Source organism: Bacillus rossius, chromosome 10, assembly GCF_032445375.1.
Source record: "Bacillus rossius redtenbacheri isolate Brsri chromosome 10, Brsri_v3, whole genome shotgun sequence".
Classification (NCBI taxonomy): domain Eukaryota; kingdom Metazoa; phylum Arthropoda; class Insecta; order Phasmatodea; family Bacillidae; genus Bacillus; species Bacillus rossius.
In genome coordinates, this window is record NC_086337.1 from 60,126,937 (window position 1) to 60,154,318 (window position 27,382).

Genomic DNA, 27,382 nt, shown 5'->3' on the forward strand with positions numbered 1-27,382 from the left:
CAACATTTACAACCTCTGATATATTAAATGAAATATCATTCAATATTTTCAATTCGTTACATTCTCATTAAAACATTAAATTTATTTTCCTTAATGTAGGAAAATATTGCAGCACAAAGAAACGTTATCCGATGGACCATATTTGCCTATGTATTCATTACGCGCAAGATATCTTGCATTTCAACGAAGGCCTGGATATCTAATGTGGTAGGAAATCAGTAATGTATGTGAACCCTCCCATTTACAAAAACAATTTGTAAGCATACAGTTGAAAGTGCTAGTTTGAGGAAACTAATAGGCAAGCATCACTGCTAATCTGCTGTATGGAGTTAATTTCAAACACTCTAGAAATGTTGATATAACCAACACTTGGTTCCTTAGAGTTAGATGCAAGAAATAGAAGAATGCAGCGCTAAGAAAATGGAGCGTAACGGGACACAGTAACGAGACAACGTGCGTAACGGGACACTTTTACGTGCGTGCAGCCGGCGTTCATTGATTTATTAGACGTCACGTCAAAAATTCACAGAAAACAAGACTGAATCAGCTGATGGACAAACAGAATTTTTCCGTGACTAGCAGTGCAAAACTGCAATGGCGTATGTCCAAAAAACTGCATTAAATCAAAATTCTCCACTGCATAAATCATTTAAAGAACGCTTAAAAATAACATCCGCAGGACGGAAATCAACTGTTTCCCGGCCGTGACCTGCCTAAGAGGGCAGTATTGCTAGGACTGTTGTTTCGCTCTTTCTTCGCTCCAGGCCAGACCCACCTGTCGCACACTCGAGTCACTGTAGTGTGGTCACTGGCCGATACCAACATCATGGTTGCACATGGTTAGGTCTGAATGGTTGTCATCCAGGGCACGCCTAAAGGACAGTGGGCCGGTAAACCTAAGAGGATGTATTTTTTGCGAGAAAAAAATACTTCGAGATGAGCTGAGTGTTAAAACACTGTACCATCGACTGTGTTAATTAAATGGTCGAGTTTCTTTCAGGTCAGTTCCCTTCAGGTACACGCCCACTGCCGACACGCCGATCACAATAACACAGGTCTGCGATGAAAAAGTTTTTAAAATAAATTTATCACAAACATGTTGATGTTGGTCTGTATATAGCAAATATAAAATTTGTTTTAACGTATCACGTCACATTATTTTTGCATATAGATAAATATATACTAGTTCGTTAGATCGGTAAGTTCGTTTTTTTTTTTTACAAAATTGATATCATGATCTATATTTATATTCTATACTCTCTGACCGACCGTCCTAAAGTCTATTGTTACTAACCTGCCTTTCCCCTGTGAGAAAAAGTATCAAAAAAAGTTTCATGTAGTCTATGACTAATCATGTGGTTTAAACTGCAAAAAAAAAGTAATAAAAGATAGTTTTATTGAATCTGTAACTATGGTCCTCCGAGTTGCAAAAACAATCCAAATTAATGTATTTTGCTATATTTGCGGACAATATACAATAGTTAAGCAAAGATAAATAACAGACTTTGTAAAAAATGCTTATTATGATTACTTCGGAATGAGGTTATGTTACCAAGAGAAACAGTGGGTTCCGCATACAGTATGCCGGCTATGTGTTGAAGTGTTAAGACAGTGGACTTAAGGTAAATCAAAATCAGGGCCGGATTTAGGGGAGGGCAACCGGGGCGAAAGCCCCGGGGCCTCTACAAACGGAGGGCCCCCACTAAGGACTCATACAAAAAGGACTATGGAAAAGACCAATCTCCGGAACTATTTTACTAAATTCTCGCAGATCAGAATTTCAGAGCTACATTTCCAAACCTTGAAATTGCATTGAGATTGTATTTGGTTTTGATGGTTTCAAATTGCACTGGAGAGCGCTCATTTTCAAAAATGAAAATTATAAAAAATAGGCTCCGAACCACGATGGGACAAAACCGTTTATCGAAGCTTTCTTTCCTGAGCATTGAAAGCGATTTACTCCGGTAATTGGATTTCAGCGAAATCATCAACGATTTTTCGGCGAAAAAAGCTCGGAAGGTTCCGTTCATTAAAACTAAAATTTAATTTCATATAATTCTTGTCTCCGATTATATTTATGTATTTTTTTTTAAATACTAAGAGAATCTACTTGATTTCACAATAAATTATTTATTGGAAAACTCGACTGAAATAAATTGTTCATTTTATTTGGAAAATAATTTGAGGCCAGGGGGCCTCCGCTCCTCTGTTTCCCCGAGGTCTCCAGACCTCTAAATCCGGCCCTGATCAAAATCATTGTCATTCGGTATTCCTATGTTGTGGTGGGAACAAAAAAATCATACAATTGATTGTTATTTTTGTTTGGCCAATATAACAGGATATAATTCTAAAAACCGCGCCAAAATTGTGTATCCTGATGTTTCATCTCTAACAAATCCAGTTCCACATGGACCCGAATTACCCATACCAGTTCCTACTAACACTAACAGCTTCGAAACGCCTTTATCACAAAACTCAGAACGAAGTGATCATCTGCAAAGCAGTGGTGAATTTTTTCATCCTACAAATGACCCTCGAACTTTTAAACAGCAAGAACTGAATGATTTGATACAGTATCTTGGATTACCTAAGGACGCTGCAGAACTTCTCGGTTCTCGACTAAAAGAAAACAATTTATTAGATGCTGCAACTACATTTTACTGGTATCGAAGCAGAGAACATGAATTTGTGGAGTATTTTAAGAAAGAGGAGGATAATTTAGTATTTTGCTATGATATTAGCGGTTTAATACAAAAATTCAATATCGAATACAATACACAAGAATAGCGACTCTTTATAGATTTTTCAAAAAGAAGCTCAAAGGCTATCCTTTTGCATATCGGCAATAAATTTGCATCGATACCTGTAGCTCATTCAGTTTATCTTTAAGAAACTTAAGAAAACTTGAAAAATGTTTTGGAGAAAATAAAATACACCGAACACAAATGGTTAGTTTGCGGTGACTTAAAAATCATATGCATGCTTCTTGGTCAACAGCAAGGCTACAGAAAATTCCCCTGTTATATTTGTGAATGGGACAGTAGAGCAAGAAATTTACATTGGAAAAAAACTGATTGGAAAATTAGAATGGAATTGAAAGTTGGAGTAAAAAATGTCATCAATCCGAGCTTGATGGATCCCGAAAAAAATATTGCTTCCACCACTTCACATCAAACTTGGTTTGATCAAACAGTTCGTAAAGGATGGAAATACTTTCAAGTGAGAACGATGGCCAGAGCACACTCATGGCCCATCTCTCGGAAATGCTTTAGGGAGCGTTCCTAAGCATGCGATGGAAGTTGTTAACGTGTACACCTGTATTTCCATTTGTTTGGGATAAGTTAAATTTATAAGAAATTTGACATGTTTGCCTGATAAATACTCTATGCAGTTGTATTCATATATTCATTCGAGCTAATATAAACTTTTTTAAGACTAGAGGTGTAAAAAATTAAATCCCTGTTGTAAAATAAAGTCATTTGAATATATAAATATATGTGAATTAAACAGACAGCGTTTCATTGAAATTTGTGGGAAAGCAGGGCCGTCGAGAGAAACTAAGGGCCCGGGGCAAATATTTTTGTCGGGCCCACTCTTTACTACTTACGGGGCCCGCCTCGTCAGGAGTGTATGTGTGTTAGTGGGGCGGGGTGATAAGCGCGACGCTCTCTGATATTTCTAGCGCGGTATAGCCTCTAAGCGCAAGGCTCTGAACTGGCGCGAAGTCTTCTCGTAATCACAGGATAACTGTGAAATTTGAGCGGTGACCGTAACATATGACGGAGAAATGAAGATAAAGGTGTAATTCAAGTCCTTTAAGTGCTTTCAAAGAATCTATACTGGTTGTTTTACGCCTAAAAATTACCCTGAAAACATGCGTTTTAGCCATTTTAACTCTTTTAAAAATACAGTTTAAAAACTTAATCCGAAAACAAAAGTACTTTTCGGCCCCCAGCGAATTCTTTAAAAGATTTTCGTAAACAGACCCCACTCTGATATCTTGAGTAGTGGTCGAAATGCGTTGTTTTTCCTGAAGCTCTGCGCACCGTGTGTGTGCCCGGGTAGGCGGAGCCCTTAATGAACCATTTTCAGACACCACAATTTATATATATATATTAAAGACTGTGAACGTTACCGTGGCCACAATTGCAAATGTGAACTGGGTGTATTGCAGGCCCCTACTCAACACCACTGCACTCGCCAACCACGGAGGGTTAAGTCCTCGACACTCAGACCCACCTCGCGACTCCCGCAGACGACACAGGCGCGCACCGCGGAGACGGCCGGAGACTGCCGCACACTGACACACACTGACAGACACAGCCGCGCGCTGCATGCTGGGAGGCTGTGGCAACACGGTGATGGGGGGAGGGGAGATCTCGGCCTTGAAACCTGTCCCGTGACTGAACCCGCCGCCAGGGTTGCCAAACATCAGATATTCACTACATATAGTATGATAGCTCCATCTTACATTCGGTAAGGATTTTAAATCCAGCGACAGGTATATAAAATATTATGTATTTTTATTTTTTTTAAATATTCGCTTCCAAGACTCTTGGATTTCCAATCCACAGATATTATTACACAAAGTGCGACCAAAAACGTGTTGTGTTATAGCCATTATCGCATCGGATGCTGCGACGGGTCTTCTCTGGTTTCCAGAAACCATATAGCCACGCTTCTTGCAGCATCCAGTGCGATAATGGCTATAACACAACATCTGATAGTTCGGGATGCATGTCCGTGTGTTACTGGGCAAGTCGGCACTCCTGAACAAGCATGTGAGGCTGGCCTTCAAACATGCGCGTTTCTGCTGGTGCGGTTGGACTACGGGCGTGCTCGGTCGCTCATTGGCTTTGCGGGACTGCGGGAACGGCCTGGTATCTGATTGGCCACTCCGCGCTCCACGCGAACACTCATGTAGTTCCATAGCCAATAGCCTTCAGCCTTCCCCTGCCTTTAGGCTCGGCCCAGCAGTTGCTGTCCAGTAAAATAAAACCAACTAAATTGTTTTTGTGTAGCGTGGATAGAGAGTACCCTGCCTCATAATTAAGGCCATTAATTTTTTTCGCGAAAAGATTTTCGGACCAACAGAGTGTTAAAACTGTGTATAGAAGTGTTTCGAAGTCGGCTGGGTTTATTTCAGGTGCATGTATACTGTCAGCACACCAATCACAGCCATCCAGAGCAGAAGCAGACGTGTCCTGAATGGCTCGGCCAAATAGAGCAGTGACTTTATCTTGCAGACGGCCTCCAATCACAAAGTAACTATCGTTATCGAGGCATACCTAACTGCAGTCTAATGAGCGATCGGATAACATGCCCTGCTCATCATCAATAGGAACACGAAAATTTCCCGGGTTCGGTGACCTCTTCTTCGTGCTCGGACAAACGTCACCTGTTCATTGAAAACCGAATCATATATATTTCAAATGGGTTGCCTGTTATTCTGGACGTCTTTGGTTGGTGGTTTCTTATTGTCTCAGAGATCAAATTACCTGTGACCCAATCACAGAAGTAACCGCGAGCTTCACGGTTTTTGAAGTTTAGCATGTCGGGAAATAAAATTCGCTATTTTTTCCGGTATCCAGTTATCAGTGCTGTAACGATTATCAGTTTTGTTTGAGATAAGAATGATCCGCTGTCCTGTCACAGCGCTTGTAAATTGAAAATAATAATAATAATAATAATTTGTGACGATAAGTAAAACAAGCATTTGACTAATCTACCTCCAGCGCCGGCAGACCAGTGATATTACTTAACTGCGTGCTTGGTTGAAAGGCCTCGACTTGAAATTTAAAAAATATATATATTTTGGCACAGCCTACAGGCGTGGGTAGATTTCGAAGTATATACTTACTTTGGAAACTTCTATAAACTTCTGGAACAATTTATAAACTTAATTTACATAACACCATATATATATTTTCCAATATCCAATGTTCCAAAAGGATCGATAAAACAATTTCTCATATTCCATGCTGCGAAAATGTTTTGATTGTTTTTAACTCAATGCTTTGGATAGCATAGAACTATTTTCCATATTATGCCTACTAAGATAGTAACAAATGTTTTGACCCTAAAACATTTTTTTAATCCCTTGCATTAATACGCATTAATAATGATTTGCTTTGGACCAATGCTTAGGATAATATAAAGAGGGTTTGAAATATATTTGAACAAATTCGATACTAAGGAAGTTATGATCTTTTTTTTATTATTACAACCCGTGTTTTTACGGTAATAGTTCGTTTCATCAAACATTGTTTTAGTCAAATGTTTTAGATAAAGTTAAGAATTTTTCCAATGAACTCTTAACAGATTTGATAGTATATCTATTTAAAAAAGTAATTTTTTTTTGTCTTACACCCCATGTTATTTCCACCCATTGCAGAAATGGTTGGTTACATAAAAATTTGCTTTGAGCAAAAGTTTTAGACCAAACTTATGAAGTTAAAATAAATAACGGATTCGGTTGTGTAGATGATACTATTTATTTTTCCATTCCAACCCCTGTTTTTTTCAACCCCTTTGTAATGGTTTGTCTTATCAAAAATTGTTTCAGACCAAAGATTTAGATACATTTTAAAACATGCAAACTGTGACACATCCTCTCATCGGACGCAACGGAGCTAGACACGTCACTGCTCATGTGGCAACAGCGCCTTGCGCTTGAGATCCACCGAAATGGAGTCAGACACCAGAACAGTTCCGAACAGTTCCGAACATCACCCAAGTCCGCTGCTCGCAAGTACTACTTTGAGGTTGGAGAAACAGCTATGAGAAAAATCACTCATTTATAAAATTTTAGAATATTTTAAATCTCTCTGACCTAAACCAACAAACCTTTAAATTACGATCACTGGAGAAGTACGCGCCCACCGATATCCTAAAAAAAACTATACATATCTATCATTCCCACCAACGAAGGAAATAATTTGAAAGCAAACAACGAGAAAAGTGGTTCTATTCACCCCTCCCCCTCCGAAATTTGGCGTGCGCTCCTGACGACCACTTAGACGTTCGATAAAACTGTTGAATTTGTTAGAAAATTTTATTTAGGCAACACACTAGACCTAACCTAACAACAGTTGGGAAACAGAAAATCTGAAGCTGCAAGAACGTGCATTATTCGGGCGCCCGACTCGGGGTGAGTGAATCTAAGGATTCCTTTGGCGGCGCCAGTAGCTCACACAAGCTGATGTTCTTAGTACGGACCTCAGTTTCCGAGCCTGGTGTGGCGCCAAGCACCCACATGCTTGCGCGCACCCGTCAGCGAACAATGGGGACGTAGACGCCATGTTGTCGAATTGTTCTGGGCGCTTATCTGGAGACTCGCTCTGGCCGTGTGCTGGCAACAAACACACACCTACACACAGATAAGGAGGCGGGAAGAGCCGCTATGAATGGAGAGATGTTCCGAGAATAACCGCACTATTAATGATTTCAGGAAATTTCAATTGGTAAGAGAATCTCACGCCAACGCTTGATCTCATACAGCGAGAAAAATTTATAAATCGTTTAAATTTGGCACAATACCTGTTAAAAATAATTGCCACGGTGGATTGCATTATGTCGCGTGGAAGACACCGAATACACAAATGTAAGTATATAGTTCCTTCGCGGTGTATGTTTCAGCCGAATGGCAAAATAAACAGCGCCATTGGCTCGGTGCTCATAACCTAAAACTTTCCGGGGGCAGAGAATTGAAACGTCAAATGGCCGTACGTTTCAACTATCACAGCTCATGAGACAGCGCCTTTTAAAGAGTGTAATGTCGAAGTAGTGGTCAACTGAATTCAGAAAAAAATGTTTTTATTTTAATTTTTACAGATTAGGGTAGTAATTTCATTAATAATTACGAAGTATTTAAGTTGCTGAAGATTTCCCGGTTCGCGTTATTAACGCACGGAATCTTTGTACTCGTGGAAATATTAATGCCAAAATGTGACGGATGGGTGCATAATGAGTTGTAAATATATAGAAACAATCAATAGCAAACGACAATCAATAGTTCGGCGCATTCTATAATCCGGCATGATGAGGCATACGTTATAATCGCGTGGGCAGGCATTTGTTTACATTTGCATTCAAATAGATACACAATTGTGTAAAAAAAAAAGTAACATTTTTTTTCTAGTTTGACACTGTGTATTACGGTGTAATAACAAACTATCAGTTATGTTTGCTACAATTCATGCATATGAAGTGCTGGCTTACAGACACGGCTTTATTTTTCTAAAAATATCCCTTTCGGCACAGCCTACAGGCGTAGCTAGATTTCGAAGTGCCTATTCTGGAAATATTTTGGAAACTTCTTTAAACTTCTAGAACATTTAAAGAACTTAATGTACATAACATGTTTATGTTCTCCAATATTACAAAATGATCGATTAAATATTTGCTCATTTTCCATGCAGCGAAAATATTACGACTTTTTTTAACTCAATGCATCCACCATTGAATAACATAGAACGAATTTCAATTATTTCCCAAATAAGGTAATTATTCAATTGATTTAACCTTCAAAAACCATTATTCATCCTTTGCACTAATAACGTGGTCGTATAAAAATTTGCTTTCCACCAAGGTGTAAGATAAGATTATTATGATGGCTTAAAATAAATTCGAATTAATTTTATACCAAGAAACTTTGGATTATTTTTAATAACCCACTGTTTTTACGGTGATAATTCGTTTCTTCAAAAGTTGTTTCAGCCACGTTTTAGATAAAGTTTAGGATTTATACAATAAATTATAACTGATTTGACAGAAAATCTATTTTTTTTAAGTAATGATTTTTAATTATTTTTTTTACTTTCAAGCCTTGTTATATTCACCCGTGGCAGTAATGGTTGGTTAAATAAAAATTTATTTTAACATTAGTTTAAATCAATGTTTAGAAAGTTAAACAGAAATAAGACTGGATTCGGTAGTTTACATGGTAGGGAATTTTTATTTATTTTATTATTCCAAACCCAGGTTTTTTTCAACCCCTTGTAATATGATTTGATTTATTAAAAAAATTGTTACAGACAAAAGTTTTAGATAAAAATTATAAGATTTACAAACAATTTGAACCGATTTGATAGTGTGCCTACTAAGGGAGTTATGAATTTTTTGTCATTCAACCCCTGTTTGTTCTACCCCTTGCAGTTATGGTTGGTCGTATAAAAAATATTTTTAGACATAAGTGTTTGCTATTACTTCATGCAAAAGTTGTAGATATGAATTCAAGGTTTTACAGTAAATTAGAATGAATTTGATAGTGTACATGTTACGTAAATTATGATTTTTTTAAAATTCTACCCTTGTTTTTTTAACCCCTGCAACAGTGGCTCATATTATTAAACATTGTTTCAACAAAAGTTTTAGACAAAAATTTACAAAACATTAGAACGGATTTCATTGTGTACTTACTCAGGGGCGTAGCCAGGGGGGGGGGGTTTAGGGGTTCAACCCCCCCCCCCCCCTTAGCACCAAATCTTAATTAATTTCTTATTCATCACTCAAACAAATTCCATATTAAAATTAATAAAATTTTTACCATTACAATATTTAAATTTAAGTACTGAAAACTGCTAAAATAGCACTATTTTACACCTTAAAATCCAAATTTTCCCGGGGAAGGACCCCCGGACCACCCGCTTTAATACGGGGGGGGCGAGGGGGGGGCATGCTTCTCAACACCCCCCCATACACAAATCCTGGCTACGCCACTGGTCCTTACTAAGGGAGTAGTGAATTTTTGGTCTGACCCACTAGTGTTTGTAGTTTTCACCACGTTAAATCATTGTGCAGCATTTTCCCATCTCTAGCCTCGAAATTTTAGCAGGAAGGAGCCAGTTCTTAAGTTGGCCAACTGATGCCATGTCGAAGATGGACTTGAATAAGCGTGTGTGCGTATTTTAAACAGCTTGAAGACAACACACACGCATATAAACACACACACACACGCACACATATATATATATATATATATATATATATGTTTTAAGCTTTCAAAGGGATGTTCAAGGGCTCTGGAAATATTACATTATGCATACAATATACAGACCAGTGTTTTAAAGTGAATAGCATTCTCAGTTTTGTTCAAAATAAGCTACAGTAGTATATCATTGCTCGATATAAAAAAAAAAAAATTCGCATAAAGAAACGAAACAAGTGTCGTGGGCATGTGCGTTATTACCTCTGTGTTTGGTACCAGAGCTCAGGCTCATCAGTGCTTAAATCAATGAAATATAAATAACCAAACATTATGTTGAAAAGCTGTTGCTGACTGTCAAATCAGTGTAATTCACTAGATATCTTTACTTATGATTATAGCCATGAATATTGTCGCGGGTTGAAATTTTGCAGGGTTGTTGAAATCAAATTTAGGGACTTTACTGACGGGACTCTGGGCTGGCTGCTCTGTTCACTCGTCAGCGCAAGTGGCGTGACCATGTAATTGGGGCACGGGGCCGGCGCGGCGCGCTGCGGGCTTGCAGAATTTTGTTTGTTTGTTTGGCCGCGCGCTGGCGCAGCCACGGGCCGCAGTTACTGGGGCGCGCTGTCGTAACAAGCCGCGCGGTGTGGCCTGCACATTGGGGTAGAGGGGGGGTAGTCTTCCCAGATGTTCTAGTTAGTTGTTTAGTAAATTTGACTTCAATAACGAGCTTTTGTTATGGTAGGCGCGGCAGGGCGCGCGAATTTAAGCGCAAGTGAGTGGTGACTCGGGGCTCACTCAGGCGGAGGCTATGCGTCTCACCTGTGGTCACGAGTTGTTAGTTCGTTCGTGATGTAGGAATTCAGGCTCACTCAGGCGGAGGCTATGCGTCTCACCTGTGGTCACGAGTTGTTAGTTCGTTCGTGATGTAGGAATTCAGGCTCACTCAGGCGGAGGCTATGCGTCTCACCTGTGGTCACGAGTTGTTAGTTCGTTCGTGATGTAGGAATTCAGGCTCACTCAGGCGGAGGCTATGCGTCTCACCTGTGGTCACGAGTTGTTAGTTCGTTCGTGATGTAGGAATTCAAGCTTTCGGGCGGAAGCTATGGTCGACGCCAGAGGCCACGAGTCGTTTAATTTAAGTTAGGTCATAATGTAGTCGTCAAGCTTTCGGGCGGAGGCTATGGCCCTCGTCAGGGGTCACGCGTCATAGTTTTTAAAATGTAATGTTCGTTCGGGATTTCAAGGGCAGGAGAGGCCCCTACGTTATTTTTTTTAAAGTAATCGATCAAGAAAGGCTTTTCGGAAAATGTGAGTATGGACTTATCTTTGTTTTAATTTTAAGTATTAATTATGATTTGAGGTATTCGGAAGGACTAGGGAAGTGTTTAGTGAAGTTCTCTCATTCTCTCTCTTGTAAGGTCGTTCAATCGTTAAGGAAGTAAAGAGATTATTGTTTTAAATTGTAATCCCGCTATTTAAATGTTCTTTAAAATGATGTTGAGTATTTGACTTTAAGAATAAAATAATTTTAATTAAGTATTATGTTATTTTGCAAAATCTCCTTAGTTCAGCTCTCACCAGACATCCTGTACGGGATGACGAACCTATGATCCTAGGTACAGTAAAGTATTTTATGAAGTTAAGACTAGTTGATGCCAAGCGAGTTGTTTCTATGTAAAGAGCTACGATTCTCTCCCCCCTCCGAAAGTGGATCGTGACAGAAATGGTGGAGGCGCCGGGTAGGTGCACGTGACAGAAATGGTAGAGTTCGCCGGATAGGTTCTATTTCTGGAGAGAGAGAGAGGTAGATTTTTATGTTTATTATTAAGTTAGTTTCAGCTTCTGATAGCAGGTTATTAAGAGTTTACTTGAGGAGAGGATTACGGAATTTTAGTCTATAGTGGAGGAAGTCTTTGAGATTTTTTTTTTGACGTAACAGATGTTTATTTGAGGATACTTGTAAGGATAAAGTTTATAGTGATAAGTTGTTTTAAGTCGTTGAATTTATTGTAGATTTATATCGGGGATTATTACGTGAGGAGAATACGTTATAAGTTAAATGCTTATTAAAGATAATGCAAGTGGTTTAGTTTTATTAAAGTTAATTTAAGATTGTAGGTTAAGAGAATTATAATTTAAAATAAAAATTTTTTGTCGTAAATAGGAATTATTTTCAAGAGAAGTTTGTTTTGTTTTCGTGCGCGTAGGAGACGAGACGTACGAATTAAATCAGTCGAGGGAAGGATAAACGTTAGAAAGGAATTAAAGAGAAAACGAGAGTTTATGTAAAAGAGAGTTATAGAATTTATAGTGATGTTTTGTTTTAATTAGAAAAATGTTGAGAGTTGTTTCAGAACGACACGTCAGTGGACGTGGCAGAGTGAACACGTGACGGGGAGGTGCTGAGACCTAGCGGAGAACGGAGGAACCGCAAGCGAGGGTTGGCGCACCTGATGGAATTCGGTGACGTCACGGGCTCATAAGGAGACGTGGACAGGCCGTGACCTTGTTTTGATCAGCTGTACGGTAACTTAGCGATAAGAAAATAGACTATTGGTTAAATAAATTTAAATTTAAGTGTGTTTTAGAAGAAGAGGAACTTTCAGTATGTAAGTAATTTATTTTAAGAAGTGTATGATGTATAGGCTAGAAGTGTTTCGTTGTAAGTTGTTTATGTTTTTGTTAGTTAAATTCTACCTCGGTTTTAAAAATATTTTTTTGGGATTTGTAAACATTATTAAGGAGGTACACTATAAAATCGATAAGCATTGAGAAAAGTGGGAAGGATAGTTTTTGTGTGTAGAGGGAATTTACTCCAAGGGAACAGAGAGACAAAATTAATGTTTTCATTAGGGCGAGGGACCCTAAGGTGAGGCGTTGTGTCCCTGGGAAGAAAGGGAATTGTAGCGCAGACCATAGGAGATGGGCTGACTACGGAATTAAGGGTCAGGAGAATCCTGAGAGTTGTGAGTAGTTTGGGGCAGGAGTTCCCCATGGTAGTACCGAAGTGGCTATCCTGTATGGGATAGGGTACCATTTCAATGAAGTTTGTTGGTGGGGTTAGAGCCCCCTGTGTAGTGGGCCTATAGCAGATAGGCACTACAGTGAAATTTTTGGTTATTTTGTGAGGTAAATTCCCTGGAGGTTAAGTAAGATTGGATTCAGTTAGGAAGGAGGGAAATGAGAAACATTGCTGTAGAGAGTTAGTGTACTTGCCTAATGTGAAATTGAATTTTACTAAATTAATTTAGGAGAAAGTTTTGTTCGGTAAATAAATAATAATGGAAGGGAATTAATTAATTTTTTTTGAGTAAGGTGTTTTAAGTAATGAAATAAAATAATGTGAAGAAGTTTGAATAATTGGGGAGGAATTTCTTTAAGAGTTTAGATAATTGTTTTTGAATTTATTGAGATATTCAGCCAGTGGAGTTTGAGTTTGAGAGATACAGTGAGATTTTAAGGAAATCGGTTGTTTATTAATTAGGACAAATGAGATTTTTTGATTAAGAGTCAGTAAGCATAGTTAAAATTTACGACATGATATTTGTTGACAGTTTACAGTTATTAAGGAGAAAACAGAGTAATCTATTTATTTTTATTTTAATGGTTTGAAGATAAGATTATGAATTTTTTTTGGAAGTTTCTTTGGCATGTTGGAATAATTTTTTTTGATTTTTAGAATTTACAGAGAAAATTTAATTGATTTACATTAGTTTGGAAGTATGGAGGTTTAGTGTTTGATTAGCCCTAACTTGATGGTCGGATCCCAAAAGAATGCCGTAAAACCGATAGCCAATTGAGAGGAATGCGGTAGGCGCTTGTGTAGAGAGGGGTTGTGGGAAAACTCCTTGGGACTGATGGCAGATCAGGGGCCCTAAATAGTGTGTGATGCTGTAAAACCAGTGCAGGGAAAGCCTGGTATGCTTAAATTTTTGGGCACAGGTTATGTAAACCTGGGGTTCCATGGGATTTAGTCATGTTAGCTGCTGTGGGACATTGAGATTTCCAGGCTCCATAGTAAAGTCAATGTAAATTTTTGTTTTCTTAAAATAATAAATTTGTTTTTAATTTATTTGAGATATTTGATTTGGAACAGTGAATACAGACCCCGAGGAATAAGAGTTGTCATGCTGTGAGAGGAGAAGGTGGTAGGCCTAAAGGGTACAGGCACCACAGAGGTTATTTGTATTGCATAATTTAAATATAAGGAAACTTGAGAATTTGAAATTTTGTTGTTGGGTTGGACACCCATAAGAAGAGTATAGGCAGAATTTTTATTGTTATGAAATGTCTAATTTAATTGAAAAGAAGAAAGTTTAAAGATGCAAGGTAACATTATTATTGTAATAATTGAAAGAGATTAAGAGGTAGAGAGAAATAGGCAGTTTTTGTTTGTAAGTACTAAAGTTTACATATAGAAATTTAGTAACTAAGAATGAATAATAAGTTAAGTCTAGTGTAAAAGTTTTTTTTAAGTTTGTTAAGTTAAGAGTCACAAGTAAATTTTTTTTTAGAGAGAATGTCTTTGATAGGAAGTATTAGAAACTTATGGGAATTTTAGGGTAACATAAATAATGTAGGTAATGAATAATAAATAGATGGTAGGTCTTAAGTTAGGATTAACATTTGAAGCAGAATTTAATTAAGAAGAAGGAAAATAAATAGGCCTAATGAAAAGAACAAAAAAGGATTTTATGGTAAAGCATTTTTTTTAAGTAATAAACAATGAATAATAATGTTGTTTCAGGGTAATGTGTACTAATAATACAATTTTTTTTTAGGACCAAAGAACAGGAATTATGTAATTTAAATTAACATGTATTTTTGAAACTGTTACAGATTCCTTAAGATGAGCTGAGCAGCAGTCCAGTTTACAAGATGACAAGAGTTCGAGAGACAAGATACAAGATCACTGAAACAAGAGCCAAGACTGAAGATTCAAGAGAAGAGAAAGCTGGCAGCCATGGACTTACAAGTGGAGATTAATAAGGTCATGTAAAGTTTTATTTTTTTTTATGGAAGACAGTAACTGGAGTTTTTTTTTGTTATAAACATTATTTACAGAACTTTTTAGGTTATAGTAATGTAATGGAACTAGTGAGTTGTGGTAGCTGTCAAAAAGAACTAATACATTAAGTTTAATTTTTAAAGTTAATTTTCTTAATTTACAGAGGGATTAGTAGTTTTTTTTTAAACCTTATTTAGGTTGGAATTTAAATACAATAGCTTATTATAAATGTGTACGAACAGTTCAAGTTCACAGTACTGATAGGTAGGTCAGATGATCTTATTGATTTTGATGATTTGTTGTTTTGAGTTGATTTTTAAGTGTTGTGAATTAGACAATGAAATAGTTCTGAAAACTTAAATTATTTCAAGCTAAGAAATAGTAAATTTAATTGTAACTCGAAGGACACCAGAATTTACTTTTTTTTGAATTAGTAATGTTTGAAAATTTTATACTTTACAAGAAAGGTTATAAACAAACAGATCGGATGGAACAAGGATGCAGTAAATCACAATTTCATTTAGAATTATTGATTAGCTTTTGAGGTTATGAAGTAAAAGTAATTATAGTTTAAAAGTTTGAATAAAAAAAAATGTTTTTTTTTATTTGTTTGAAATAGAAAGTTTAAAAGTTAATTAGTCATGATCTAGGTGGGTGATGGGGTGGGAATTGGCCACTCTTTTTCCCTATAACCTCCCTAACATGGCCTTCTATTACAACTAACAGAAATAAAGAAGAAGAAAAATGAAGAATTATTAGTTAGAATGTTTCTTTCATGAAGATACCTGATGAACTTTTACTGTTTGGAAGAATAGAAGCAAGGTTAGTCAGATATTTTTACTCAGAAGAAGAAGAAGATAAAGCAGTTTTATGACTCGACAAGCCAGAGATTGGTGTTTCCCCTCTGCGCTTCTATTGACTACGTTGTTTACTCTCATGGGATAGCTGGTTCGGCACCATGGAGAGAGATTGGTGGGCATTGTGGTTGCCCCCAGAAGAAAAGAAGAGTAGAAGAGGTTATGGGTGGGTCATGTGAACTGACCTTCAACCCAGTTACTTCGTGGGGACTATTTGCTGTATAGAGAAGATCAAGACTCAAGAGTTAGGGAAAATTATTGGAGGTCATGTTTCCCTTCCTTAAGTTTTTCCTATCAAATTATTTGCCTGATTAGATTATGCTAAGGGTGGGATACTTTATGTTAGCAGTTGAATTAATTAATTTTATTTTTTTGTGTGTTTGCATCCTTGCCCATCGATTGCAGTTTAGTAGTTAGTTTTGTATTTGTCAGGCGTGATGGTAATGCCTGTTGATGATGTTTCAGAATTGTAATCTGTTCGTGATGAGGATGGCACAACTCCGAAGCAGATGTGGGGAGAAGTTGTGAGCTGCCCTGGAAGCCAGTCCAGTAGCTGTTGGAGTTGAGTGGTGTTTGCTGATGGCCAGCCCAGGGAGCTACTCTTCTCGACAACACTGACTTCGAGGAGTTGCACCAACCTTCACGAGATAAGAGTTTAATTAATTGAAACACTGTAAGGACACTTAATTTTTTTTGAAGAACGAAAGAAGTATGGTAATAAACGGAAACCGAAAAAAAAAAATAATAATAATTATCAAGAATTTGCACATTGTTTAACGAATACTGAGAAACTAAGAACAGTAATTTAATTTGTAAAGAGAGCTTCACTAACAGAACAATTTTTTTAGAATTGAGAACTCGAGCCTCTGAAGGTTCCTGTGAGAACAAACCAGATAAAAGTTTTACATTTAATTTTATGAATACTTGTTGTTTTAAAATAAATCTTATGCAGAATCTAGATGTATGTTCAGACAGCAAGGAACTAAGAAAATTATTATTTTTGTGAAATGAGGAATTTATAGTTATGGTTTAATGGAAAAAGACAATTTGTAATTTTGAGGTAGCTCGATGGGGCTCGAGCTCTGTGAGGGGAGGGTTATGTCGCGGGTTGAAATTTTGCAGGGTTGTTGAAATCAAATTTAGGGACTTTACTGACGGGACTCTGGGCTGGCTGCTCTGTTCACTCGTCAGCGCAAGTGGCGTGACCATGTAATTGGGGCACGGGGCCGGCGCGGCGCGCTGCGGGCTTGCAGAATTTTGTTTGTTTGTTTGGCCGCGCGCTGGCGCAGCCACGGGCCGCAGTTACTGGGGCGCGCTGTCGTAACAAGCCGCGCGGTGTGGCCTGCACATTGGGGTAGAGGGGGGGTAGTCTTCCCAGATGTTCTAGTTAGTTGTTTAGTAAATTTGACTTCAATAACGAGCTTTTGTTATGGTAGGCGCGGCAGGGCGCGCGAATTTAAGCGCAAGTGAGTGGTGACTCGGGGCTCACTCAGGCGGAGGCTATGCGTCTCACCTGTGGTCACGAGTTGTTAGTTCGTTCGTGATGTAGGAATTCAGGCTCACTCAGGCGGAGGCTATGCGTCTCACCTGTGGTCACGAGTTGTTAGTTCGTTCGTGATGTAGGAATTCAGGCTCACTCAGGCGGAGGCTATGCGTCTCACCTGTGGTCACGAGTTGTTAGTTCGTTCGTGATGTAGGAATTCAAGCTTTCGGGCGGAAGCTATGGTCGACGCCAGAGGCCACGAGTCGTTTAATTTAAGTTAGGTCATAATGTAGTCGTCAAGCTTTCGGGCGGAGGCTATGGCCCTCGTCAGGGGTCACGCGTCATAGTTTTTAAAATGTAATGTTCGTTCGGGATTTCAAGGGCAGGAGAGGCCCCTACGTTATTTTTTTTAAAGTAATCGATCAAGAAAGGCTTTTCGGAAAATGTGAGTATGGACTTATCTTTGTTTTAATTTTAAGTATTAATTATGATTTGAGGTATTCGGAAGGACTAGGGAAGTGTTTAGTGAAGTTCTCTCATTCTCTCTCTTGTAAGGTCGTTCAATCGTTAAGGAAGTAAAGAGATTATTGTTTTAAATTGTAATCCCGCTATTTAAATGTTCTTTAAAATGATGTTGAGTATTTGACTTTAAGAATAAAATAATTTTAATTAAGTATTATGTTATTTTGCAAAATCTCCTTAGTTCAGCTCTCACCAGACATCCTGTACGGGATGACGAACCTATGATCCTAGGTACAGTAAAGTATTTTATGAAGTTAAGACTAGTTGATGCCAAGCGAGTTGTTTCTATGTAAAGAGCTACGATTCTCTCCCCCCTCCGAAAGTGGATCGTGACAATATTGTGCAGATTCACTGCGTAACAAATCAACAACAAACGCATATACATTGTCTTTGTGTTGATTAGACTACAGTGCTCTTGACCCTGAGCTGGTTATAAATACAGAGTAGTTACACAAACTCGTATAACCCACCCAAGGTTGTGAACATGTTATCACACAACGGGCATTATAAAAAAGACTTCATTATATATAAGTAAGATGAGTTTAGCCAGGAGTAAAATATCTAGGCTGTACTTACTGTGGTGAAATTCACTACAAATTTAATGCGATTAATTAAATCACTGAAAATCAGGGCACTGACAATGATCATTGTAAAAAATGGAGCAGATTCACAGCCTATATGATGAAGTTTTCAGTGAACAGGAATGATAGGTGGGTGTTAGTCACTAGGCTACTCACCGCGGCTTGAGTAGCGGGCTGGAGGTGGGGGAGTCGAGAGGTGGTGGGCTGACCGGCACCAGCTCACCGGACTCGTCCACCTCGAAGAGTGTGGAGTAGCGCGGTGCCGCCTCCGTCACCTCGTCGTAGCTGGGCGGTGGGTCCACCTGCAACCAGCAACCCATCTGCTGACCCCAGGGCCCAGGCAGCCACGCGCTCTCTCCCAGCCTGGGCTGTTCTCCAGGCAGCCGCAATCTCACTCCTGTGCCTGAACTGTGTTCCTAGCAACCAACCACCTACTAACTCCTGGGGCTGGGTTGTGCTCCACGCAGCCACATGCTCATTCCCAGGCCCGAGCAGTCATCTACTAATTCCTGGGCCTGGGCTGTTCTCCAGGCAGCCATCTACTAATTCCTGGGCCTGGGCTGTTCTCCAGGCTGTCATCTACTAATTCCTGGGCCTGAGTTTTGCTCCAGGCAGTCATCTACTAATTCCTGGGCCTGGGCTGTTCTCCAGGCAGTCATATACTAATTCCTGGGCCTGGGCTGTTCTCCAGGCAGCCATCTACTAATTCCTGGGCCTGGGCTGTTCTCCAGGCTGTCATCTACTAATTCCTGGGCCTGAGTTTTGCTCCAGGCAGTAATCTACTAATTCCTGGGCCTGAGTTTTGCTCCAGGCAGTCATCTACTAATTCCTGGGCCTGGGCTGTTCTCCAGGCAGTCATATACTAATTCCTGGGCCTGGGCTGTTCTCCAGGCTGTCATCTACTAATTCCTGGGCCTGAGTTTTGCTCCAGGCAGTCATCTACTAATTCCTGGGCCTGAGTTTTGCTCCAGGCAGTCATATACTAATTCCTGGGCCTGAGTTTTGCTCCAGGCAGTCATATACTAATTCCTGGGCCTGGGCTGTTCTCCAGGCAGTCATCTACTAATTCCTGGGCCTGAGTTTTGCTCCAGGCAGTCATCTACTAATTCCTGGGCCTGGGCTGTTCTCTAGGCAGTCATCTACTAATTCCTGGGCCTGGGTTTTGCTTCAGGCAGCCACCTGCTCACTCCCACTGTATGCATCTGCTGTACGGTCATTCTGTATGAAGCATGGCTGTGACTGGTGCTGTGATTGAGAATATGTTGAAGGGGGGCTGAACCATACACCATGGAGAGTCTTCTAGATATGTTTTAAGTGGTGGTTCTGAGGGGCAATAGTTCAGAAGTGGGCCAAGTATTTGGTTTAATAATAATGTATGTTTTTTAAAGTAAAATCAATTAAAAACTTATTTTTCACATATATTATTTAAATAGAACTATTGTGATATTTTTTAATTAATGCTTTTTAACATTAGACTATTTTCACGTGTATTTATGATTGTGAAGTGTGAATTATAGTACCTTTTATGGCTGATACGAGTCTTATTTATTAATTTATTCTAGAAACTATCACATGCACTGATGTGAAGGATTGTCTAATCACAGAAGTGCACATAAATCGAGTTTTCTTTCTGAAACATGAATATTATGTATTTATTTGCATAATTTTTACATGTTGCATTTGGTTTATCCTTTTATGAATACTCGAGGAGGAAACATTTCCAATGCTCTGCAAATAGGCGTTTAAAATATTTGTTTTAATTTTTTTCTTCCATGTATTTTGATAGGTACAAAGAGAGGAAGGAGTGTGCGGTAAAAGGTTCATACAACAACAACAACAACAACAACAACAACAACAACAACAACAACAATAATAATAATATTATGTGCTCTGTTAATACCTGAAAGGATTACTAGTTCTTGTGTGTGTTAATTAAAAAATGTTTTGTAGCATACTCAGATACCGTTTTTGCTAATTAATTATTGTAGGTCGAATTGACGTCATAAATAAGATATATCACTTGTGGGCTTTTATAGAGTTAATGTGTGCGATGCTAGTGTTTCATGGTAGCAAATTTTTACATTGTATGTGGTATAGCTTAATGAGAGTTTATGGAACCGATGGAGCCTATAGTACTACTCCTAACGAATTATTTCAATATTACATTCGGAAAAAAAATATTGTATCCATCATCCCCTTGCTTTTCTTCATTTGTTTTGAATAACTAGTTGACTGATTTTTCACTAAACGCCATAAAAAGCCTATGTCTCCTAAGTATTCAATATGATTCCCTTCGGGATCTTACATACAGTCTTTAAAATATAATTTTACTCAAGAGATGGCCACCAGCACTTTAATATTCTCATGTTAGTCTTTTCCTCCTTCCACCCGTTACTTATTAATTTATTAACATTTCAAGAATGCGCATTATTTACGTATTGGATTTGATCTTTCCTCTCACGAAGACTTGAAAGAACACATACATTGCTTGGAAAATATGACTTCATCATATTTGTATTATTTCTAACTACACCTTATTTAGTATAACATGATTACAATGCGCTGAGACGAGACCTGCACAGAGGACTTACACAGTCTTCGACAGTTACTCCATAGTCGTCGGCTAAGGCGTCAGTCAAAACATCGGCCAAGATGGCCTCCAACACTCTCATATTACACAGCCATTCCATACATTTCATCACCCCACCTTTTCTACTCTTGCCTCTGCCTCGGTAAGTTTTAATGGTTGTGACCTATCAGAAAAATATATCTTCAGCTTCCTCCGAGATGTTGGTCCAGATGTTGGTCAAGATACCACAAAAACTTTAATACTTACATGTTTGTCTTCTATCCCTTCCACCCCTTTATTTGAATACCCACTCCACAAGCCTCTTCATGATAACCCTCTTCCACGCAACTTCCACCTCAATCGCTATTCTTGAATACCTTATTCCATCCTCTCACTCAAACTATAGTCGTTGTTCAGTGGTCAGCGTGCCTGCTCGACTTAAAACCTCGAGATGATCCTGCTCTTTTGGTTCAAACCCCATCTGTGGTACTCAACATTTAATAAAAATATATTAATCAGTAGTACGTGGCAATGATGGCACTATCCAACAGTATCACCTTCGACCTGCTGCGACATAATCGTGACGCTATAAGCACGACCCGGCAGAGAAACTCAGGATGGCACCTAGTTCGGGACTAAGCAGGGGAGAGTGATGGGACGGGTAAGGGAGGAGTCATGCACACACTAATAATTGGCATTGATGGGATCAGTGATGATAGGGCCATTGGAGGGAGCAGAGGGGGCATTAATTAGCCTACTCTGTGGTCCAGAATGCCTACGATCCCCCTACTAAAACAGATCGCCCGACACCGGTACAAGTATGCTTGGCCTCGTTCTGCGAGACATGGTGTCGCGCACGGCAGAGCAAGGCGCGATAAACACGTGGCAAACATTCTTATCGTCACCTAACAGCACCACGCTGCTCGGCTGCTAGGGAAAACGATTATAAGTCACAAAAAGGCCACCATTGTACGAACAGGAAGAGCTTTCTCATGTGATCTAAGTAGTATAAGCAGATACCGGGAAAATTCGCGGTTTTATTTCGTGTGAAGCTAACATTAAAACTATTTTACGTCTGCACGGCTTTTGTCATTGGATCATAGTTAATTTAAAGGACTCTATGCCAATAAGAATTCGTTAATCAAAGATCTATAGGATTACAAGCTAAACTGCTGGGACGTCTTAAAATCCAACAGACATTGATCAGGTGATATTTGACCTGCACACAGATGAGTCTTACCTAAAAGTAATTGAAAACGCAAATTATTCCAGTCCCTAAGTATAAGTCAGCAGTTTTAAACAGTTTTTACGATATAAAATGATCTTGATTTTCCAATTCCAATAAGGAAAAGGAGCACAAGTAAAAAAAAACTTGATTTGTCCCTCTTTTTTTTTTATATTTCTTGGCAGTATAGTATGACGAATGGATTGCGGCAGTAAAGAAAAGGACCTAAAATAATAAATTTATTTACTTTTTTTTTAACTTTGACTAAAATTCACAAAAAAAAAAAAGGAAAATTTACCACTCACAAATGCAAGCTTGTGTGTGAGCACATCTAGTCACTTTATATTTACGTGCTGTATTTTGACTAAAGTAAACATTTTAATAATTGTAACAAATGATAAATAAATAAAATATAACTTAAGAAAACACACTTATGTTTTTATCAAGTTTAAAGATGAAACGAGCAATTAATTTCAAAACAAGACAAAGTTTAACATTGTTTCCGAAAAAAAAAAAAATATATATATATATATATAGGTAAAAGTCAAAAATTAATATTTAAAGGAAAAGTACAAGAACATATATTAATATGGTATATTCTTACTTAAATTTTACAGAAATCTCATCAGCTGAATTATTCAGCCAAATATTGACATTATTTTACTTAAAAATAATGTTTTGTTTTTAATTTTTCAGTAAGAGTAACTAAAATATTTGGAAACATATTCTAAAAATCTCTGTGCAATTGTTTTATGAAATAGAAGAATTTTTAAAATTATGTTCTGTCCATGCCGTGTAGGATAATTGTGAGCTACATAATTTAACTGATTTTCCTTTCGATACATACTCGTCATTGCTGCTATAATACACAATCTTTTAATATCATACGCTCTTAAGAGTTTAAAAGTTCCTTGGATGGGTACGTGTGTTTTTTAATGACTAGTAGACTTAAGTTTTTTAATTGTAATAAGTTGTTTAATTGAAGTTTTGCTCATTTCCCCCCCCCCCCGGCCATAATGCTATAGGTACTGCAAAACAGACTGAGAAACAGCAAATTAAACCATTCTAATTCTTTCAAGAGATAACAAAGTTCAACAAATTTATACACAATTTTTCGATTTTTGTTTTTAAGATAAGAAACATGTTTGTCCCATCATAGATAAGAGCCGCGCTCTGTACTCTTTCTATGACCATAAAGTTTTCGCAGTTAACGCTTATATCATTACATACATAAAATTTAAGTTCATGTTTGATAGGCTGGCCAGAAATGTTGGCAGAGAAAGTAATATTTTTGGTTTTATTTATATTTAGAGAAAGAAAACTATCATCTAATAAATATTTAATTTTTTTTTCATTATTAATTTTTTTCAAATACAAAAGGCAATTTTCAGATGCAAATAAAATTGAAGTATTTTCTGCAAAAGAATCCAGCTGACCCTCGTATTAATTTTACATAAATCATATATATATATATGTGTGTGTGTGTATTCTTGGGCCAATTTTGTTTATATATATATATATATATACATATACATATATATATATACACACACACACAAAACAAAATTGGCCCAAGAATACTGCCCTGTGGGACCCCTATATTTATATTTAGGAAGTTTCCTAATTTATCATTTTATTACACGCTCTGAGTGTGCCAAACCTCTTATTTATACATAATCCAATTTTTTAGAACTATTTTATGTGAGACTGTATCAAAAACCTTAGCAAGATACAAAACTACACAGACTCATTTTTTAACTTGTTCCGTGACTTTTGAACAAAGTTTATTACTTGGCTGCTTTTTACAATAGCTTTCGTGTGTGTGTGTGTGTGTGTGTGTGTATGTAGGTGTGTGTGTTGGTGTGTGTGTGTGTGGAGTAAGCCACTCGATACGTGTGAAACCGGTTCACACTCGGCAATGGTAGTTGCACCGAAACGAGTTTGTGTTGTTATAGCTAGCTAATCGTTTGAGGGCTGAGAAATAAGCACCCGTCAGCTGAAAACGAGTTCGAGCCTGTCAGCAAACATCCGCAACTCGGTCATAATTTACTTTTTAAATCCACATTCTCAAAAACATAAATATTACAATTACTGGGACTGCTTAAATGATCCATCCACAACGGCATGTATTTCGCGAAAGATTTCCAAATTAGCTATGTGTCATGACAATGAAGCATCGTCTATGTTTCGCGATTGGTCGAGTTTCTTTCAGGTACGTATCTGCTTGTCGGACACCACCACGTCAGTTGGGTCGTTTCATCTCGAACTTGACAATGATCTTCGTCCAGAGCTTGAAACACGGCAGTGCAACAGATCAAGTGTTTGAACCATTACTGGGAGACCACGATGAACTCTGTGCGACTGCCCGCTCCGACTCGTGAGCTACGAAGGACTCTAGTCCAGTGAGAAACCTTCAACCAATCACAGGCTACTTAATTGAGACGTCTCTCAAGTTTACAGCCAATAAACATGTGAACTTTTACTCGGGTATAAAAACGGACTCGTGGAAACATTAATCTCAACATGTGGTGGAAGGGTACGTAATATGAGTTTTGAAGAGTAATATTGATTATTATTTTTATTTTGTTTGATACGGCATTGTATAGTACGGCACATTCCGTAATCCGGCATCAATCTTACCGCTCGCGTTCATATTTGTTTTCGGATGGATACTGGCCGCGCGTTTGGCATTTCATTCTTTCTCTGGTATGCCTGTTAAAGCTTTACCGACGTCCGATAATCCGGCATGGTCGTGACTCCGAACCCAGTACCTTGAGTTTTCTTCCCCAAGGTGGAAGACAGACTGGCCACCCCTGTGTAGAGGGGACAAAGAGGAAGACAGGAGGGAGGGAGGGAGAATATTGTCCGTTGACGGAACCGTCGTCTGTGGATGGTCCTCACACGTCATTAGTGGCGCCCGAGCCCCGAATACCAAACATCCGCGCATGGCGTCCGCGTCTCGGCGCGCAGCGGGCGAGGGGCCAGGCCTCTAGCAGGCCGGCGAGGACTGCTGGAGCGGACTCATTGCGTAGTGAGGTGTAGATCTGCTTCTGGACACTGCAGTGCCCCTGACACGCCCTCGACCACCCTGAGCCAGGTACAAACAAGAGGCGGAAATAGGTATCCAATCACGTGTAACAGCCAAAGAATATCGACCAATGAGCATTCTGTGTCGTGGGAAAACTACTGGGTTCGTAAATGAATAGCCCAATTAAATATTTTACTACACAGTTTCATTGATTGACAATATTTACATCACTAACAAATAATCTTTAAAAAATGCCTAATAATCAATTACACTTAAAATGTTTATTCCTCAGTCACTCGGTTTTTACACACCACACACCTCGCTGGGCCACACCCTTGGAAAAATTCGTGGATTCTGTGGTCCCTTCATCGTCTACATACTGGGACAAATTTCACCTGTTCTTTAGAGCTGCTGACTTGTGAGACGTGTGATTCTGGTTGCACGTAATTAAGTAGGCCTACATCTTTGATTGATGGCCCAGAGCCCAAATTACCTGTGACCAAGGGCGTACGCAGGGAGGGGGAGATGGGGGATGAATCCCCACCCCCAGAAATCATAAGAGAGGTTTCATCTCTCTCTCTCTCTCTCTCTCTCTCTCTCTCCCCCGGATTGATATTCTGCAAATGTTTGAATCTTCACTTGTCGCGAAATTTTTCCGGTTTCTAGTCATTACAGAAAACCTGGAATCACATTAGGCTTCTTTCAAGGGGAGAAATTATCTATGTTTCAGGAAGTGAGATTTGTTCTTGTTTTCAGTACATCTTGGCTTTTTTTATGTGTTTGCATCGTAGTCTATTATTTTTATCGAAACTGAAATTTGTTGTGGCTGAGTATTTCACAGGGAATTTTAACAGTTTTTTAGACTTTTATTACTGGCTATGATCAGTGACAAGTACAAAAAAAGGAAAAAAAAAATACGGATTGGTTTGAAGATAGGATGAAATCCAGATACCTCTACCACCAAGTTGCTTCTTCACATGTTATCTGGATGAATCTGAACCACTAATAAACCATTTACCGAGGAGAAATAGAGAATAGATAGGGACTGGAATTATTCGTGAGATCAATAACCTCCAAGATTGACTCCACAGTCCCCTACATACTCGGGCAAACACCACCTTTTCAGTGTTGCAGACTTGTTAGAGGTTTCTCATTGGCCCAGAGTCCTCGACATATACTGTGAACCAGCGCAGATGAATACAGACTGGATTCCAGCTACATATACGTCACGCATAAACTCATCCCCACTCCGACACCTCCTAGCAACAGGAGCCAGGAGCCAGGCCTGCTCACATGTGCCGCCAGGTTTATTCTTGGCGACGAAGTGTCAACAACCGGCAAAAATTAGGCGAGACGCCGAGAACTATTTTTAAACACACGTTGTGACCGCTAGAGCGCTAATGTGATGATTGTAAAATATCAGCTCATGTGTTTTTTTTATGCGTTGTTATTATATCTTTCCGATGTCTTCGTATTATAAAAAATTCAGATTGATTTTGTTTACCTATATTCTTTAAATTTGCGTACTAATGTATCACCATTAAAATAAGTATTTTTTTTAAACAATAAGGATAAACTATAGTGTTTATCGTTAAATGATTTCTTGTAACTATATTGTGAATAGATCGTTGGGCGCCTTGTAAAAAAATGTGTAAATAACATACACGTTAACTTAATTGCACTGTACTGTATTCTCAATGGTAGTGTATCTTGTGAACATCGTATAATCAACAAACCCATATAACACTTTTACAATACACTAACTATGTGTATGGTATCTATAATAACTAGTAATAACCTAGTACAACACAAAAAAAAAATTAACGATGAATGAATGTGATAGTTACGGACAGTGACTCACATCAAGTACCAAATCAATTAGTTCAAAACAAGAGTTAGCCAGTAAAAAATAAAAAAAATTTAATATTAAATGAACAGCAGAATACTATAAACAGTATTCTAGGGACATTAAAAAAATAAACTATATTTGCCAGAACTAGATTCTCTTAGCGGCAGTAGCTACACTCACTGAGTATAGTTACTAAAGTTGATTAAGGGGACAAAGTCAAAGAAGAATTATAATAACATTTAATGTTTATGACAGATAAAATGGGCAACGGTCAAATTCATACATATAACATTAAGTTTTGGACACGTTAGAATAACATACATTATAGA

The 27,382-nt window shown here is 38.3% G+C and overlaps 1 protein-coding gene and 1 long non-coding RNA gene across 3 annotated transcripts in view; one reads left to right on the forward strand and one right to left on the reverse strand.

The window, feature by feature from the left end:
* The window catches only part of LOC134536294 (uncharacterized), a 123,188-nt gene that overhangs the window by 56,436 nt on the left and 39,370 nt on the right, over positions 1-27,382 (reverse strand). For both annotated transcript variants that reach the window (XM_063376045.1, XM_063376046.1), the window contains exon 4: positions 18,539-18,684. In XM_063376045.1, coding sequence (XP_063232115.1) covers positions 18,539-18,684 — 146 coding nt within the window. The remainder of the gene's footprint in view (positions 1-18,538; positions 18,685-27,382) is intronic.
* On the forward strand, positions 11,193-16,538 carry LOC134536295 (uncharacterized). The gene is made up of 2 exons (XR_010075783.1): positions 11,193-12,540; positions 14,771-16,538. It is a non-coding gene; the product is annotated as an uncharacterized LOC134536295 (long non-coding RNA).